General features: G+C 46.7%; 1 protein-coding gene across 2 annotated transcripts in view; it reads left to right on the top strand.

Moving 5' to 3' along the window:
- LOC134351131 (F-box/WD repeat-containing protein 1A-like) overlaps window positions 1–15,756 on the top strand; it is a 47,017-nt gene extending 31,261 nt beyond the window's left edge. Inside the window, exons 8-13 of one of the 2 annotated variants that reach the window (XM_063057235.1) lie at window positions 2,515–2,764; window positions 3,909–4,027; window positions 6,558–6,668; window positions 9,118–9,196; window positions 10,921–11,109; window positions 13,459–15,756. In XM_063057235.1, coding sequence (XP_062913305.1) covers window positions 2,515–2,764; window positions 3,909–4,027; window positions 6,558–6,668; window positions 9,118–9,196; window positions 10,921–11,082 — 721 coding nt within the window. In that variant the 3' untranslated portion in view covers window positions 11,083–11,109; window positions 13,459–15,756. The remainder of the gene's footprint in view (window positions 1–2,514; window positions 2,765–3,908; window positions 4,028–6,557; window positions 6,669–9,117; window positions 9,197–10,920; window positions 11,110–13,458) is intronic. The other variant, XM_063057236.1, reaches the window with a different exon arrangement.
- Window positions 15,757–17,050: the final 1,294 nt, after the last annotated feature.

Below are 17,050 nucleotides of genomic sequence, written 5' to 3'. Positions count from 1 at the left end.
ACCTGCCAACATCCGGAAATATTTGAAATGCATTTCCTCGTCCATGTCTCTCAGTGGCCAGACAAGCACAGAAAATTCACCCTCTTTCAGTTTCAGTCACCATTGTTTGAAGTTTGTGTTTCTTCGTGTTGAGTTTCAACACGGAGAAACTCAACACAGTGGCATAGAAACCCCACCGTCAACTAGCGTTTTGGCGGTGAGTTGCACAGCGACACAGACACACCAACGCACAAGTATAAATGCTCACAACGGCGTAGACTACTGCACAGAGGTATAAATCAGCCTTAAGAATCTCTTAAATGTCCCTAATATATCTGCGTCTACCACCACCTCGGCAGAGTGTTCCACACACCCATCACTCACTGTGCAGATAAAAAACTTGCCTCTGACATCTCCCCTACACTTTCCTCCAATCACCTTTAAATTATGCTTCCTTGTATTTGCCATTTCCACCCTGGGAAAACATCTCTGGCTGTCCTTGTGATCTGTGCCTCTTAATATCTTTTGCACGAGATAGTGGGTTATGTGCATGCTATGTTGGTGCTGGAAGCATGGTGACAGCTCATCCTCGGACTGCGTTGGTCATTGTCACAAACAACACATTTGTTTCGATGTACGTGTGACAGATACAGCTAATCTCTTATTGCCCAGTCTCATTTAACATAGAACATAGGATAGTACAGCACAGTACAGGCCCTTCAGCCCACAATGTTGTGCCGACCCTCAAACCCTGCCTCCCATATAAGCCCCCAACTTAGATTCCTCCATATACCTGTCTAGTAGTCTCTTAAATTTCACTAGTGTATCTGCCTCCACCACTGACTCAGGCAGAGCATTCCACGCTCCAACCACTCTCTGAGTAAAAAACCTTCCTCTAATATCCCCCTTGAACTTCCCACCCCTTACCTTAAAGCCACGTCCTCTTATATTGAGCAGTGGTGCCCTGGGGAAGAGGCGCTGGCTCTATCTATTCCTCTTATTATCTTGTACACCTCTATCATGTCTCCTCTCATCCTCCTTCTCTCCAAAGAGTAAAGCCTAGCTCCCCTAATCTCTGATCATAATGCATACTTTCTAAACCAGGCAGCATCCTGGTAAATCTCCTCTGTACCCTTTCCAATGCTTCCACATCCTTCCTATAGTGAGGTGACCAGAACTGGACACAGTACTCCAAGTGTGGCCTAACCAGAGTTTTATAGAGCTGCATCATTACCTCGCGACTCTTAAACTCTATCCCTCAACTTATGAAAGCTAACACCCCATAAGCTTTCTTAACTACCCTATCCACCCGTGAGGCAACTTTCAGGGACCTGTGGACATGTACACCGAGATCCCTCTGCTCCTCCACACTACCAAGTATCCTGCCATTTACTTTGTACTCTGCCTTGGAGTTTGTCCTTCCAAAGTGTACCACCTCACACTTCTCCGGGTTGAACTCCATCTGCCACTTCTCAGCCCACTTCTGCATCCTATCAATGTCTCTCTGCAATCTTTGACAATCCTCTACACTATCTACAACACCACCAACCTTTGTGTCGTCTGCAAACTTGCCAACCCACCCTTCTACCCCCACATCCATGTCGTTAATAAAAATCACGAAAAGTAGAGGTCCCAGAACAGATCCTTGTGGGACACCACTAGTCACAATCCTCCAATCTGAATGTACTCCCTCCACCACCACCCTCTGCCTTCTGCAGGCAAGCCAATTCTGAATCCACCTGGCCAAACTTCCCTGGATCCCATGCCTTCTAACTTTCTGAATAAGCCTACCGTGTGGAACCTTGTCAAATGCCTTACTAAAATCCATATAGATCACATCCACTACACTACCCTCATCTATATGCCTGGTCACCTCCTCAAAGAACTCTATCAGGCTTGTTAGGCACGATCTGCCCTTCACAAAGCCATGCTGACTGTCCCTGATCAGACCATGATTCTCTAAATGCCTATAGATCCTATCTGTAAGAATCTTTTCCAACAGCTTTCCCACCACAGACGTAAGGCTCACTGGTCTATAATTACCCGGACTATCCCTACTACCTTTTTTGAACAAGGGAACAACGTTCGCCTCCCTCCAATCCTCTGGTACCATTCCCGTGGACAACGAGGACATAAAGATCCTAGCCAGAGGCTCAGCAATCTCTTCTCTCGCCTCGTGGAGCAGCCTGGGGAATATTCCATCAGGCCCCGGGGACTTATCTGTCCTAATGTATTTTAACAACTCCAACACCTCCTTTCCCTTAATATCAGCATGCTCCAGAACATCAACCTCACTCATATTGTCCTCACCATCATCAAGTTCACTCTCATTGGTGAATACCGAAGAGAAGTATTCATTGAGGATCTCGCTCACTTCCACAGCCCCCAGGCACATCTTCCCACCTTTATCTCTAATCGGTCGTACCTTCACTCCTGTCATCCTTTATTTCTTCACATAATTGAAGAATGCCCTTGCTCGTTCCACCGGGTCACTGCACTCTCTCAAGCTGATCTGTTAATGTTTGATGTTTGCAGGGTGTGGGAAGTGAACACTGGAGAGATGTTGAACACATTGATCCATCACTGTGAGGCTGTACTGCACCTCCGCTTCACCAATGGGATGATGGTCACGTGCTCCAAAGATCGCTCGATAGCCGTGTGGGACATGAGCACGTCCACAGACATTACCCTACGCCGGGTCCTGGTCGGGCACAGGGCAGCTGTCAACGTGGTTGACTTTGATGATAAGTACATCGTGTCTGCTTCTGGAGACAGAACCATCAAGGTAAGATCAGTTCCTGCTCTCCAGTCTTCCTTCTGACACTGCCTACACTGTGTCCATTGCCAACATCAGCTCGCTCTGAATTATACTTGAACTGAGACCTTTCCAGATTTATGAAGGTAGGCCAGAGGAGGCAAGGGTGTAAGATTGCCTTCCTGAAGGATGGTGAGGCCATCTTTGATTGGGGTCGACCGTGGATGCTGCATCCTAGATGTATGCAAGCCAGGGCAGTGTGATTATAGAGAGCAAGCTGTTGCCCAGGCCGCAGGCTCCCCCTCTCCACACTGCTGATGAATCCAAAGCAACAGCAAAGGCCAATACAGTTTGGCAGCAGTGGCATTGCAGGAGTTACCAGTCTGTGTTGAACTTATCGTAGGGTTACCTTAGGGACTCCAGCTCTGGAACTTACTCCTGAAGTCCTTCCCTGCGAGTGGTACAGATGCAAGGCAGCAGAGGTCTGAGATCAGACCTTTCCTTCTCCTAGGTGAGCTGTGACAACCGCATCCTAAAGGATATCAGTGTATCAAATGAGAAGCTACAACAGTTCGGTGATCCATGGACACCACTTCTAATCCTTTTTTTATTCAGAATGTATTTAGCTGCTTGAATGTAAATTCCACTGCCTTGCTGGCATTTGAACTATCATATTTTACACTGAGTGGCTACTTTACTAGGTGCCTCTTGTAGGTATGCTCTTCTGCACACAAATGTTGTAACATGCTTATTTGAGTTAATGTCGCCTTCCTGTCAGCTTGAACTGGTCTGCCCATTCTCCTCTGGCTTCTGAGTAACAAGGTGTTTGAAACTGCTTGCCCTGTCCACTGTGAGGACCTGTGTGTGTTCCCTTGATTTCCCCTCCACAATCAGGCCCTTGGTTTTGCTGGCTTTGAGTGCAAGGTGCTTGCTGCAAAACCATTCAACCAGACAATCTTATCTCACTCCTATACGGCCCTCGCCATCAATTGAGATTCTGTCAATAAGTGAATCGCCTCTAACTTCAACTTTATATTCAAAGCTGAGTTATTCCTCGTGTTCCTTCTGCATCAAAACATCCCTCCCAACTACTCTAGCTTTATGAACCTAATTTCCATATTGTATCTCGTGTATTATAATAACAATAATATCTTCATCCCACAACCCTCATTAGGTGTGGAACACTGGATCCTGTGAGTTTGTCCGAACGTTGAACGGACACAAGCGAGGCATAGCGTGCCTGCAGTACCGGGACAGGCTGGTGGTCAGTGGCTCCTCGGACAACACAATCAGGTAAGTCTCATGTTAACGTGGGTGTTTGTTGTTCCTACTACATCAGCAAGCTGTCTGCGTGAAGAAGATGATTCCATTAACCTCCATCTATAGGCTGCCAGCACAGCCTACAACCATCAGGGTCCTGAACCAACATGGATAACTTCACTCACCACAACACTGAACTGATCCTAAAACCTCCAGACTCACTTTCCAGGACTCTACAACTCATGTTCTCACTATTATTTATTTACTTTTTTTCTATTTGCACAGTTTGTCTTCTGTACATTGGTTGTATCGTCTTTCAAAAATCCTATTGTATTTCTTTATTTTCCTGTGAATGCCCACAAGAAAATGAATCTCAAGGTAGTGTATGGTGATGCATACGTACTTTGATAATAAATTTACTTTGATAGCATCCACAGATAAAACTTTATGTATTTTGACAGAAATGCCATTGTTTAAAAGGGACGTGTGACTTTTAATTAACACCTCTGTTAGTCCTGGGACATCTTAAAGTATCGGCTTCGTGAAAATCAAATGTTTTCAAAAATGCTGAATGAGGGATAAGTACATCAGGACACAGCACCAACACTTCTTCTCATAGTAACCATGGCAGCTTTTACATCCTGCTAAAGGTACAGGAGGGGGTCTTGACTTAGTCTCTTCCAAAGCTTGCTGTTTCCAAATGCGCAGCGTTCCCAGAAGCTGCAGATGGGTTGCACAAACAGTTTTCTCTTGACAACTGCAGCCAAGTTTCAGGGAGCCCTCTGAGGTTTTCTTCCAAAGTAATCCTTGATCTGTTCTCTCCATTGAGCCCTTTGGGTATTTGACAGCAATTTAAGAACTTTTAACCTTTAACACATCTTCAAGATTCAAGCCAAATCTGACCTCAGGAGCTGACCTATAGGTTAGGCGTGGGTCAGCTTTAAAAACAGGACGGTTAGTGTAGTTAATACGGCAGCACGTTAACATAACTTTACAGCAGCGAGTTGTGAGATAGGCGTTCAATCCCCACCACTGTCTGCCTTCTGTAAGGAGTTTGTACCGTCTCCACGTGACTGCGTGGGTTTCCACCGGACATTTCACTTTCCTCCCATGTTCCAAAGACATGCAGGTTAGGGTTAGTATGTTGTGGGCATGCCATGTTGGCGCTGGAAGATGGCCACACTTTCGGGCTGCCCCAGCATAATCTTCGCTGACTTGATTTGACGCAAAATGACCCCTTTCACTGTATGTTTCGATGTTTTTATGTGCGTGTGACAAATAAAGCTCACCTTTATCTTTAACCTTTACCACCCGTGGAAGAGGGGGAGAGATGGGGCAGTGTCTCCATGTTTTCATTATAAATCTAGATCCAGTGCCCTGCTCTCAGTGATGACCTCTGCGGCAGTCTGCGTGGAGTTTCCCGTTCTCCGTGTGACCACGAGCAGTTTCCTGTTCTGTTTGGGTGCTGCAATCGGCAAATCGCTGCTTCACAGCTTCAGCAGCCCAGGTTCGATACCGATCTCCGGCGCTGTCTGTGTGCACTTTGCACGTTTGCCTTTTGACCGTGTGGGTATCGCTCGGATGTCCTGGTTCCCCCCCCCCCACATCCCAGTGATGCACAGGTGGGTAGGTAATTAGCCACTGTAAATTGCCCCCAGTGTACAGATTAGTGGTAGATTTGGTGGGGGGGAGATGGTTAATGGGAATGTGGGTAGCGGTGAGAATTACAGTGTGTAGATTAGTGGTAGATTTGGTGGGGGGGTGAGTGTGGTTAATGGGAATGTGGGTGGCAGTGAGCATTATAGTGTACAGATTAGTGGTAGATTCAGTGGGGGGGTGGAATGTGGAGTGTGGAGGTGGTTAATGGGAATGTGGGTAGCGGTGAGTGTTACAGTGTGCAGATGAGTGGTAGATTCAGTGGGGGGGTGGAATGTGGAGTGTGGAGGTGGTTAATGGGAATGTGGGTAGCGGTGAGTGTTACAGTGTGCAGATGAGTGGTAGATTCAGTGGGGGGGGGGAGATGGTTAATGGGAATGTGGGTAGTGATGAGCATTACATCACTACACAGGCCCTTCAACCCTCGATATTGGGCTTACCTTTTATTTGTCTCTACCATCCACCAGCCCTGGCAAGATGTTCCATGAACCCATCACTGTCTCTGTTTTTTTTTAAAAAAGCCTACTTCTGATATTTCCCCGATACTTTTCTACAATTACTTTAAAGTTGTGCCCTTTTCCCGCCCTGGAAAAAGTCTCTGGCTGTCCACTTGATCTATGCCTCTTATCACCTTGTTCCCCTCTGTCAAGTCACTTCTCATCTTCCTTCACTTTAAAGAGAAAACACCTAGTTGGCTCAACCTTTCCTCATAAGACATGCTCTCGAATATGTTACAATTAGTGAAGGAACATTACCTGTGCTTCAGAACAGACTCGATGGGCCAAACAGGTAGACTCCTGTTGGATGTGAACATTGGGTCCAGTCATTTGTTCAAGCGTGACTGGACGTGAGATTCAAGTTTTAACCTTCTCTTTTATCCCCCCCCCCAACCCCATCTCTGCTGCAGGCTGTGGGACATTGAGTGCGGTGCTTGTCTGCGGGTCCTGGAGGGGCATGAGGAGCTGGTGCGATGTATCCGCTTTGACAACAAACGGATAGTTAGTGGGGCCTATGACGGGTAAGCAAAACATCCCAAAGACCTTCATTGCCATCAAACACTTTTGAAATGTGCTTACAATTATCATGTAGGATGCAAAGTGACTAAAGTGACAAGCAGTGTAGCATAATTACCAAATAACGTGATATTGGCAAGTGTTGGCTTCTCCACACACCAAGCCCCTCATGGCAGAGGCTGGTCTAGAAACTACGATCACATGGGACACAGGGTGAGATGGTCAGTTGGATGCAAATTCGGCTTCATGTTAAAAAAAAAACGGAATGGTAGTGGAGTAACACACAAAATGCTGATGGAAGTCAGCAGATCAGGCATCATCTATGTGGAGGGAATAAACAGTCAAAGTTTTGGTTCGAGATCCTTCATCAGGGTGGGAAAGGAAGCAACTCTGTCTGGGTAGCCTCCAACCCAATGGCATTGACATCAATTTCTCCAACTTGCAGTAAGTTCTACCCCCACCCCCAACTTCCTCCCCTTCCTTCTCACTTTTTCCATTCCTCATTCTGGTTCCCCTCCTCCTTCCCTCTGATTCTCCTCCTTCCCTTTCTCTCATGGTCCACTCCCCTCTCCTGTCAGGTTCCTCCTTCAGCGCTTAACCTCTCCCTGCTTCTCACTTCATCCCTCCCTCCCTCTAACCACCCACCTTCCCCCTCGCCTGTCACCTGCCAGCTTGTATTCCTTCCCACCATCTCATTCTTCTGCTGCTTTTCCAGTCCTGATGAAGAGTCTCAGCCTGAAATGTCAACTGTTTATTCCTCTCCATAGATGCTGTCTGGCCTGCTGAGTTCCTCCAGTGTTTTGTGTGTGTTGCTCTGGATTTCCAGTACCTGCAGAGTCTCCTGTGTTCATGGTGTTGGAGGGTTGTTTTTCAGATTGGAGGTCTGTGACACAAGGATTGGTGCTGGGTGCCATATTATTTGTTAACTATATTACTGATTAGGGTGAGAATGAGGGTGAGATGAGTAGTAAGTTTGTGAATGACTCTAAATCCGCTGGTGTGGTGGGTTGTGAAGAAGGTTGTCTGTGATTACAGCAGGATCTAGATCAACTGGGAAAGAGGACCAAGGGGAGGCAGATGAAGTTTAACTCCGAAAGTACAAAGTGTTACATTTTGGGATGACAGGACTTGCGTGGCAGGGCTCTGGAGTGTGTCGTAAAACGGATACCTACAATGTGTTAGATTTTTGGGAAGACAAGCCTTGCAAAGCAGGAATTTTTCTGAGCATACAGTAGAACCAGATGGAAATGGGAGAGTCTAAGATCAGAGAACAAAGCCTTAGAATAGAGGGGTGTTCACGGAGATGAGGAATTTCTTTAGCCAGAGAGTGGTGAATCTGTGGAATTCTTTGCCACAGGCAGCTGTGGAGGCCAAGTCTTTATGTATATTTAAGGCATAGGTTGATAGATTCTTGATTGGTCAGGGCATGAAGGGATACTGGGCGAAGGCAGGAGATTGGGGCTGAGAGGAAAATGGATCAGCCATGATGAAATGGCAGAGCAGATTGAATGGGCCAAATGACTAATTCTGCTCCTGTATCTTATGGTTTTAGGACATGTAGTTTGGCCAAAGGGAAATGAGAGGGAGGGAAGGTTTTGGGAAGGAATTCCTGAGCCCAGACATATGAAGGGATGGTAGTCTTGGCAAAGGGGTAGGAATCAGAGGTGAGCAAGAGGCCAGATTTAGAGGAGCAGAGAAACCTCTCAGGAGGAGATTATAGCAGTAAGGAGGGTTGAGGCTGTGGAGGAATATGACCACGTGATCATTTTAAAATCAAGGCACTGACCAGACAAGAAGCCAGCTTGAATGAATGTAAGAAGAGCCTGATGGGTGAGGGGGCTCGGTCAGCAGAGATTGGTATCGGTTCTCATTTATGTGGCAGGTTTCAGGATGTGAGTGGGCCCAAGGTAGTGGATAGCACTGTATGGTTTCCACCCAGGCAGCTCCTCTGTTCTGGAGCGGGTTGCCACAGCTGGCTCTGCTACGGCAGTGTTGAGCCTCTGTGTGTGAGATTGTTGGCTATATGGAGTGTTTCAGCCAGGGCTGATAGAGTTCAGACACCATGCCTGCCTACTCTATGGTAGACCATTTAGAACGGAGTTGAGGAAAAACTTTTTCACACAGAGCGTTGTGGATATATGGAATGCTCTGCCACAGAAGGCAGTGGAGGCCAATTCTCTGGATTCTTTCAAGAAAGAGTTAGATAGAGCTCTTAAAGATAGCAGAGTCAAGGGATATGGGGAGAAGGCAGGAACAGGGTACTGATTGTGGATGATTAGCCATGATCACAGTAAATGGGGGTGCTGGCTCGAAGGGCCGAATGGCCTACTCCTGCACCTATTGTCTACTGTTTACTCACGGAGCCTGTAAGCGATCTGGAGTGAAGTGATGTACTGACTGTCTGTTTATTCTGTAAATTTAATTCCTCTTTTTTCCTTCTTTCTTTCTTCAAAGCAAAATTAAGGTCTGGGACTTGGTGGCAGCCTTGGATCCCCGATCGCCAGCTGGGACCCTTTGCCTGCGGACTCTAGTGGTAAGAAGCCAACGTTTCACTGAGCAGCAGTCGTTCTCTTGAACCCATTGACCTCCAGAGCCACCTTCCTCCAGCTCGATTCCTGTTAACGAACCAGTCCAATGGACTGCGCACCGATTAAGAGGAAAGAAACCAAATTATTCCTTGCTAGATCCTTGTTGGATGTGGACATTTTCAGACACCACCTCAGTCTGTGATCTTCTCAACAAAAAGCTTTAGCAAGACCAGATAGAGAGTTGTGTCTTCTTCACAAAAGAAAGATACTCCGAGGGAACCATCGTGTTCACTCTAGTTGAATAAGTGGTTGTACCATCTGAAGTGACCAGAGGCAAGGTTATTGGAATATATTGTTCTCAAAAGAATTAACAGGGTAGTTGTTAACATTTTGCTTTGGAGCATCCAGAAGTAAACTCATAGTGGTTTATTGAATTGTACACAATTGGGGGGTGGGGGGGTCTTCAGCTGGAGTTGAGGAATGAGTGCCTATCTACAGCTGTCCTACACAAATCCCACTTCACTCTCCCCACACTCCCACCGACACTCCGCTAGATCCTACCACTTCTACGCGCATTACAGACAGTGTACTACAGCCAGTCAACAATAAACTCATACATCTTAGACGTGGGAGGAAACTGGAGAACCAGGGAGAGATTAAGATTAGCTTTGTTTGTCCTACGCACATCAAAACATTCAGTAAAATGCACGAATGACCAACACAGTCCAAGGAAATGCTAGAGACAGCCTGCAAGTGTCACCACGCTTCCAGTGCCCACAACACACTAACCCTAACCTGTATGCTATTGCTTAGGTAGGAATCAGACCCTGTGTGCACAGAGCCCTATTACTGTTTTAGTTACAACACAGTAACAGGTCCTTCTGGCTCAACGAGCCCCTGCTGCCCAGTTACACCCATGTGACCTGCCCACGTGGGCGTAGCCTACCAACCCCCATGTCTTTGGACCATGGGAGGAAACTGGACCAGCGGAAGAAACCCATGCAGTCACGGAGAGAACATACAAACCCCTTGCAGACAGCCAATCGCTGGCATTGTAGAGCGTTGCGCTAATCAGTACCCTACAGTGGTGGAAAATGACCCCTGAGTGTTGTAACATTACAATAACTGATACCCTACAGCAGTGGGAATTAACCCTTTTCACTGGTGTTGTAAAGCATTACAATAACCAATACCCTACAGCAGTGGGAATTAACCCTTTTCACTGGTGTTGTAACATTACAATACCGATACCCTACAGCGGTGGGAATTAACCCTTTTCACCGGTGTTGTAACATTACAATAACCAATACCCTACAGTGGTGGGAATTAACCCCTCATCACTGGAGCTGTAAAGTGTTTCACTAATCGGTACACTACAGTGGTAGGAATTGACCCCTGATCCCCAGTACGGTAAAGCATTACGCTAACATGCAACCCTTCGGTTAGCCCACATACAGTCACAGGGAGAGCCTGCAGACTTCGTGTGAACCTGAGGATCTGCAGCTGTGAGGCTCCAAGGCTCTAGCATCTGCACGGCTGTCTCACCTGTTTGGGTTTTCCGGTTGTGACTGGTGGGAAACCTCAGTTGGATGATCGTGGACCTTCTACCCAGAGAGTGGCAGATGTTGTTTGGTCTGTTCAGGTACTCCGATAGAACAAATGGGGAGGATGTTGCTCCAAACTGAGCAAGTCTTGGATTTAGTCTTTGTGTAATCTCTCTCGCCATCAGGAGCATTCTGGACGAGTGTTCCGGCTCCAGTTCGATGAGTTCCAGATAGTCAGCAGCTCTCACGATGACACCATCTTAATCTGGGATTTCCTGAACGTGCCCTCAGAGCAGGGCGATGGTTCACAGTCGGCACCTCGGACCTATACCTACGTCTCAAGATAGGTGGAGGCACCTGGCCAGACCGGATCGGTAAGGAATACATTGCTCTCTCTGATGGCATGGAGCCACAGGCAGTGATTCCATGTTCCAACTCAGAATTGCTGTACTAAGTGAATTGGTGACCCACCTCTCCCTGCACCCACACCTCGCTGGACCTAGTCTGTAACCACACGACAGATTATCGTGACCAGAGGAGCCAAGACCCCAGTGCTCTCCTCTAGTGCACTGAACTTCAAACATAATTAAAAGTTGTAGAAGTTCACCAACCACTTTAATTTAGATCGGAGTCTGTAAGCCTTCATAACGAAATGCTACAATTTTAGTATCATCTGTTACACAGCATTCGTCCATTTGCCTCTAAACCTTACGTAACCAGTTACCTGTCCAAATGTCTTTTAAATGTCATAATTATACCTGCCTGGACTACTTACTGTGGCAGCTCATTCCACATACCCACCACCATCTGTTGTGGGGAAAAACTTGTCCCCCGAGTCCCCTTTAACTATAAAATCCGTGCCCTCTAGTTTTAGACTCCCCAAACCTGGGACCTTATCAATGCCCCTCATGATTTTATAAACTATAAGTTAACCCCTCTGCCTCCTACACTCCAGTCTGTTCCCCTTGCCCTCACCAATTTATCTGTCTGCATCAACACTTTCGGGGAGCCATGGAACTGTACCCCTTGGTATCTGTTCTACAACACTCCCCAGGACCCAAGTCCTTCCCTGGTTTAACTTCCCAGAAGCATCTCTTTACACTTAACTGGGCAAAGATGTGCATTCTGGGAAGTTAAGGTAGATAGATATACTTTATTGATCCCGAGGGAAATTGGGTTTTGTTACAGTTGCACCAACCAAGAATAGAGTATAAATATAGCAGTATAAAGCCATAAATAGTTAAATAGTAATATGTAAATTATGCCAGGAAATAAGTCCTGGCATATTGGCTCAGGGTGTCTGACCCTCCAAGGGAGGAGTTGTAAAGTTTGATGGCCATAGGCAGGAATGACTTCCTATGATGCTTGGTGCTGCATCTCAGTGGAATGAGTCTCTGGCTGAATGCACTCCTGTGCCCACCCAGTACATTATGTAGTGGATGGGAGACATTGTCCAAGATGGCATGCAACTTGGACAGCATCCTCTTTTCAGACACCACCGTCAGAGAGTCCAGTTCCATCCTCACAACATCACTGGCCTTACGAATGAGTTTGTTGATTCTGTTGGTGTCTGCTACCCTCAGCCTGCTGCCCCAGCACACAACAGCAAACTTGATCGCACTGGCCACCACAGACTCGTAGAACATCCTCAGCATCGTCCGGCAGATGTTAAAGGACCTCAGTCTCCTCAGGAAATAGAGACGGCTCTGACCTTTCTTGTAGACAGCCTCAGTGTTCTTTGACCAGTCATGTTTATTGTCAATTCGTATCCCCAGGTATTTGTAATCCTTCACCATGTCCACACTGACCCCCTGGATGGAAACAGGGGTCACCGGTACCTTAGCTCTCCTCAGGTCTACCACCAGCTCCTTAGTCTTTTTCACATTAAGCTGCAGATAATTCTGCTCACACCATGTGACAAAGTTTCCTACTGTAGCCCTGTACTCAGCCTCATCTCCCTTGCTGATGCATCCAACTATGGCAGAGTCATCAGAAAACTTCTGAAGATGACAAGACTCTGTGCAGTAGTTGAAGTCCGAGGTGTAAATGGTGAAGACAAGACAGTCCCCTGTGGAGCCCCAGTGCCACTGATCACTCTGTTGGACACACAGTGTTGCAAGCACACATACTGTGGTCTGCCAGTCAGGTAATCAAGAATCCATGACACCAGGGAAGCAGATTAAGTTGTCAACCTGTGTTTCCATCTGTCCTGTCTGCGTCCTGTTCAATGTTAAGGCTTTGCAACTTTTCCAAGATCAATTTGAAGACAATATTTTTGTCCTCTGGGAATAGGATAGAAAGATATTAAGCAAGGTAACAGAGTGATGGTAGTTAGGGATTTGGAAATTGCCCGATGGTGTCTTGCTCAACATTTCTATCACCCCGACCCTACTCAGAAGTGTTGGTCAGTGCTCCCCCCAGTGCTCGCTTGGCAGAAGACAACCCATATTGTGTTCAACTGTAGATTTCTGCAACATTCGTGGACTGAGGGTCTTGAACTATTTTTTTGCATGACTGTATTATACTGCTATCTTATATGTGCTTGCTATCTTAAATGTGCTGTATGTATTTTGTGCTGTGTATCACTGTTGGTATTGTGTTTTGCACTTTGGCCCTGGAGTAACACTGTCTCGTTTGGCTTTATTCATGAAAGGTTGAATGACGATTAAACTTAAAGCATAAACTATTGAGTATTAACATTTCTTTCTTTTCGCTCTCTGTAGATGCCCAAAAGAAGTCCAGCTTTTAGGCAGCAACTATACGACAAACCTGAGCCACCCATTCATAAAACGAAGCGATCACATTTTGAAGGGGCCCGCGGGATCAGTGCGGCATCGGCTGAGCGAAGCGTGAGAGCATTTTCGGAAGAGCAACACCCCCATTCCCACCTGCGTCATGCACATACATCATTGTATCAGTGAGCAAAGATTGAACTGGATCCCCAGCTGTCAGAGTAACCCAGCCCAGAAGAGTTAATTTTGTAAATTTGTAGGGACTGAGAACTCAAAGGAACTGTAAAGATAAAATGGAGAATTACTGTAAAGAGAACTGCCCACAGATCCCTGGGAGTCAGTGATTGCTTGTCCTGACATGACCAATTTTATATGTTGCACTTTCTTTTGTGCTAATTCCCGTTCCCGTCCCCGTCCCCATTCCCATCCCCATCCCCGTCCCCGTCCCCATTCCTGACATACTTTGACAAAGAATGTCAGTGAATGTTCCAGGTGTCAGTGTCACTCCTGGCCCTGGAGTGAGGTGGGAGGGTGATGAAGGAGAACAGGCATCCTGGTTTCCTTCCAAAGTGATCACGCTCCCCCCTCCCATCCCTCTCCCAGGGTAAATGCACTCTCAAGCCTCTTGCTTGTAAGGCCGAGGATAAAACTGTGCTGCTTACACCAGGGAACTTGGATTGGAGGAGATTCTCCCTCCCCCTGGTGACCGGTTTCTTCAATGCAAACAGCATCATACGTACCCAGCAAGGACACACCTGGAGACACATTGTCACTGTTACACTGGCTCTGCCCTTTCAGAACTTCTCGTCTTGTACCCGACAGATGTAGAGATTCGGGCCAGATTTGGTCCTAATCTGCAGCCGACCTCTGTAGTCCCAGGGCACTTAGCACCCCGAGCTCGGTGAGATCGGGGCCTCACCTCGCCCCTGGGACCTGTGGCTCAATCTCTGCCAGAGTATGAACATGCGGCCACTGAGGTTTCAGGCTCAGCAGCCGGGGTCAGACAACAGAGTGACTGCCGGAACCCGGGAAGCCTCGCTCGTTCTGGTGAGAGGGCACTGCTAGCATGACCCCATACACAATGGCTACTTAAATGAATGGCCCGAGGAAAATGGCTGGTATGTGGACTCCAGTCAGGAGATAACACACTGAAAATCAGGCGTACCGATCAAAGACAAAGAGTGTAGGTCAGTCCCCACCAATGACATTGTATAGTTGTATGCCATCACCTACCTTCTGAGAGCAGGGTAGGTATAGTGTTGATTGAAAGCAATGTGCAATTTTAGTTAATTTTGTACAGTTTCTGTACTGAATAGCACCTTTTCTTTTGGTTTAGTTTAAGCTGTATCCATTTTTCTTTCATGCATCAGCAAACTCTGGGCCTGTTGAAGTTAAAACCATGGCATTGTCTTTTGAGGCTTGGGTTCATGTGGGAGAACTGATTTGGTTGTTATTTCTGCCACTGCTCTCTTTCCTGTAAACCGCTGCGATTTCAACATTGGCGGGTCAGCCCGATTGGACAGCACCTTAATCTGGAAGAATTAGGTTGATGATCTCAGGTCCCACCCTCTACCAATTTCTGGGAAAGGTGGCATTTGAGGTTTTCCCTTCCCCAACCCCTCTGCCAGGAGATGATACCAAGCTTGGATTCCATCACCTCTCAAACATCAGTGGTGAGCTGGGTTTGAGAATTCTGCAGAGAACCCCAGGATCGTATGCAGTCACTACAGTGGGTCTCGACAGCTACATTGTCAGTGTTCACCTGGCTCCTGGGTGATGGAAGAAATTGTGGTTCAGACAGGAGATGAACAAGAGTCAATGCTTCGACACGGTTTTCTTCTGAACGTTCCATCATCGCTCTGTCCCCACAAGGGTAATGGCTACCACCTCCACCCCTTGATTGAGCAATGCCTGTGTTTGTTACAAGGGCCAGTCCTCCACGGTCTGCCCCACCACCGCCCTGGTTTTATTTTCATTTGGGTTTCAAGTTCTCTTTTCGTTACTTGACTGTGGCTTCGGTAGTGAGGTGTGCTATTTTTCTACATTTTTCTTATTTTATTCTGTGGATTATTTATGTGGTATTTTCAAAAACAAATGATGCATTCTTTGAGAGTTGTGGTTTGTGATTAAATTACAGTTTATCGTTCCCCTGACTTACAAGGATATCGCATGTCCGAATTTATTTTTGGCCAGCAAGATTTTCTGCCAGTAGCCACACTAAGGAACCATCGAGGAGGACAGAGTTTGCTCACTTAGACTACACTACAGATTGGAGTGATTTGTCCAAACACCTGTCGGTCTTCCCTGCTTTAAAGAGAACAAACCCATTTTCACCATATAATTCAGTTTTCAATCCTGGCCTGGCCCCCCATTCTCATGAACCTTTTCTGGATTTCCCGCATGTCTCTCACACCCCCGGGTCTGGGCACGGTGCTACAGTTGTGTCACAGGGTTACTTCTTGCATCTACAGACCATCCCTGGGTTAAAAAGCAGCTACTTATGGACATCTACATAGAAGCTAGCTTCCAAAACATTGTTAAATTGAAAAGTCTGACACATGGACATTCCTTTATTCCTAAGAATACACACTTTCCTCACTCTCTCCACTTTCAGTAATTGTTTTTTCTTATCAGTCTTTGACACCACTCAGTATGCTGCATAGGTGTAGTTACTGTATCAAGAGATTTTTCTTTATTTTCCGACTTGCAGATACCTGTAAATACCAGGCCCATTCATTACCTGGGAACAACCCATGATCCAGTCTGCATTTTCCAAGTATATGAACGTCTGTTCCCTGTTCCTCTGTTCCTGCACCTTTTACAACAGTGGGCTGCATGTAATTTACTAAAGAGACCTACAATGTGGTGGGACAAGCTTGTTACTGTGGAAGCAAGTTCCATCCCCACCACTCTGTAGGCAGAGAACTTTCTCATGAATTATCTATTGGATTTATTACAGACCTCCCTAAAATGAATGCTCTTGAATTTGGTCTCTCCTACACTTTCATAGAATAGTACAGCACAGTACAGGCTCTTTGGCCCACATTGTTGTGCCAACCCTCAAACCCTGCCTCCCATATAACCTAGGAAGAGGTACAGTCGACGTTTCAGGCCGAGACCCTTCGTCAGGACAGGGTCTCGGCCTGAAACGTCGACTGTACCTCTTCCTAGAGATGCTGCCTGGCCTGCTGCGCTCACCAGCAACTTTGATGTGTGTTGCTTGAATTTCCAGCATCTGCAGAATTCCTGTTGTTCCCATATAATCCCCCACCTTAAATTCCTCCAAATACCTGTCTAGTAGTCTCTTAAATTTCACTAGTGTATCTGCCTCCACCACTGACTCAGGCAGTGCATTCCACGCACCAGCCACTCTCTGAGTAAAAAACCTTTCTCTGATAACCCCCTTGAACTTCCCACCCCTTACCTTAAAGCCATGTCCTCTTGTATTGAGCAGTGGTGCCCTGGGGAAGAGGCACAGGCTATCCACTCTATCTATTCCTCTTAATATCTTGTACACCTCTATCATGTCTCCTCTCATTTTCCTTCTCTCCAAAGAGTAAAGCCCTAGCTCCCTTAATCTCTG

The sequence above is a fragment of the Mobula hypostoma genome, chromosome 8 (genome assembly GCF_963921235.1).
Source record: "Mobula hypostoma chromosome 8, sMobHyp1.1, whole genome shotgun sequence".
NCBI classification, from domain to species: Eukaryota; Metazoa; Chordata; class Chondrichthyes; order Myliobatiformes; family Myliobatidae; genus Mobula; species Mobula hypostoma.
The sequence above is the reverse complement of the archived record's forward strand: the minus strand, read 5'-3'. Positions and strand labels throughout refer to the sequence as shown.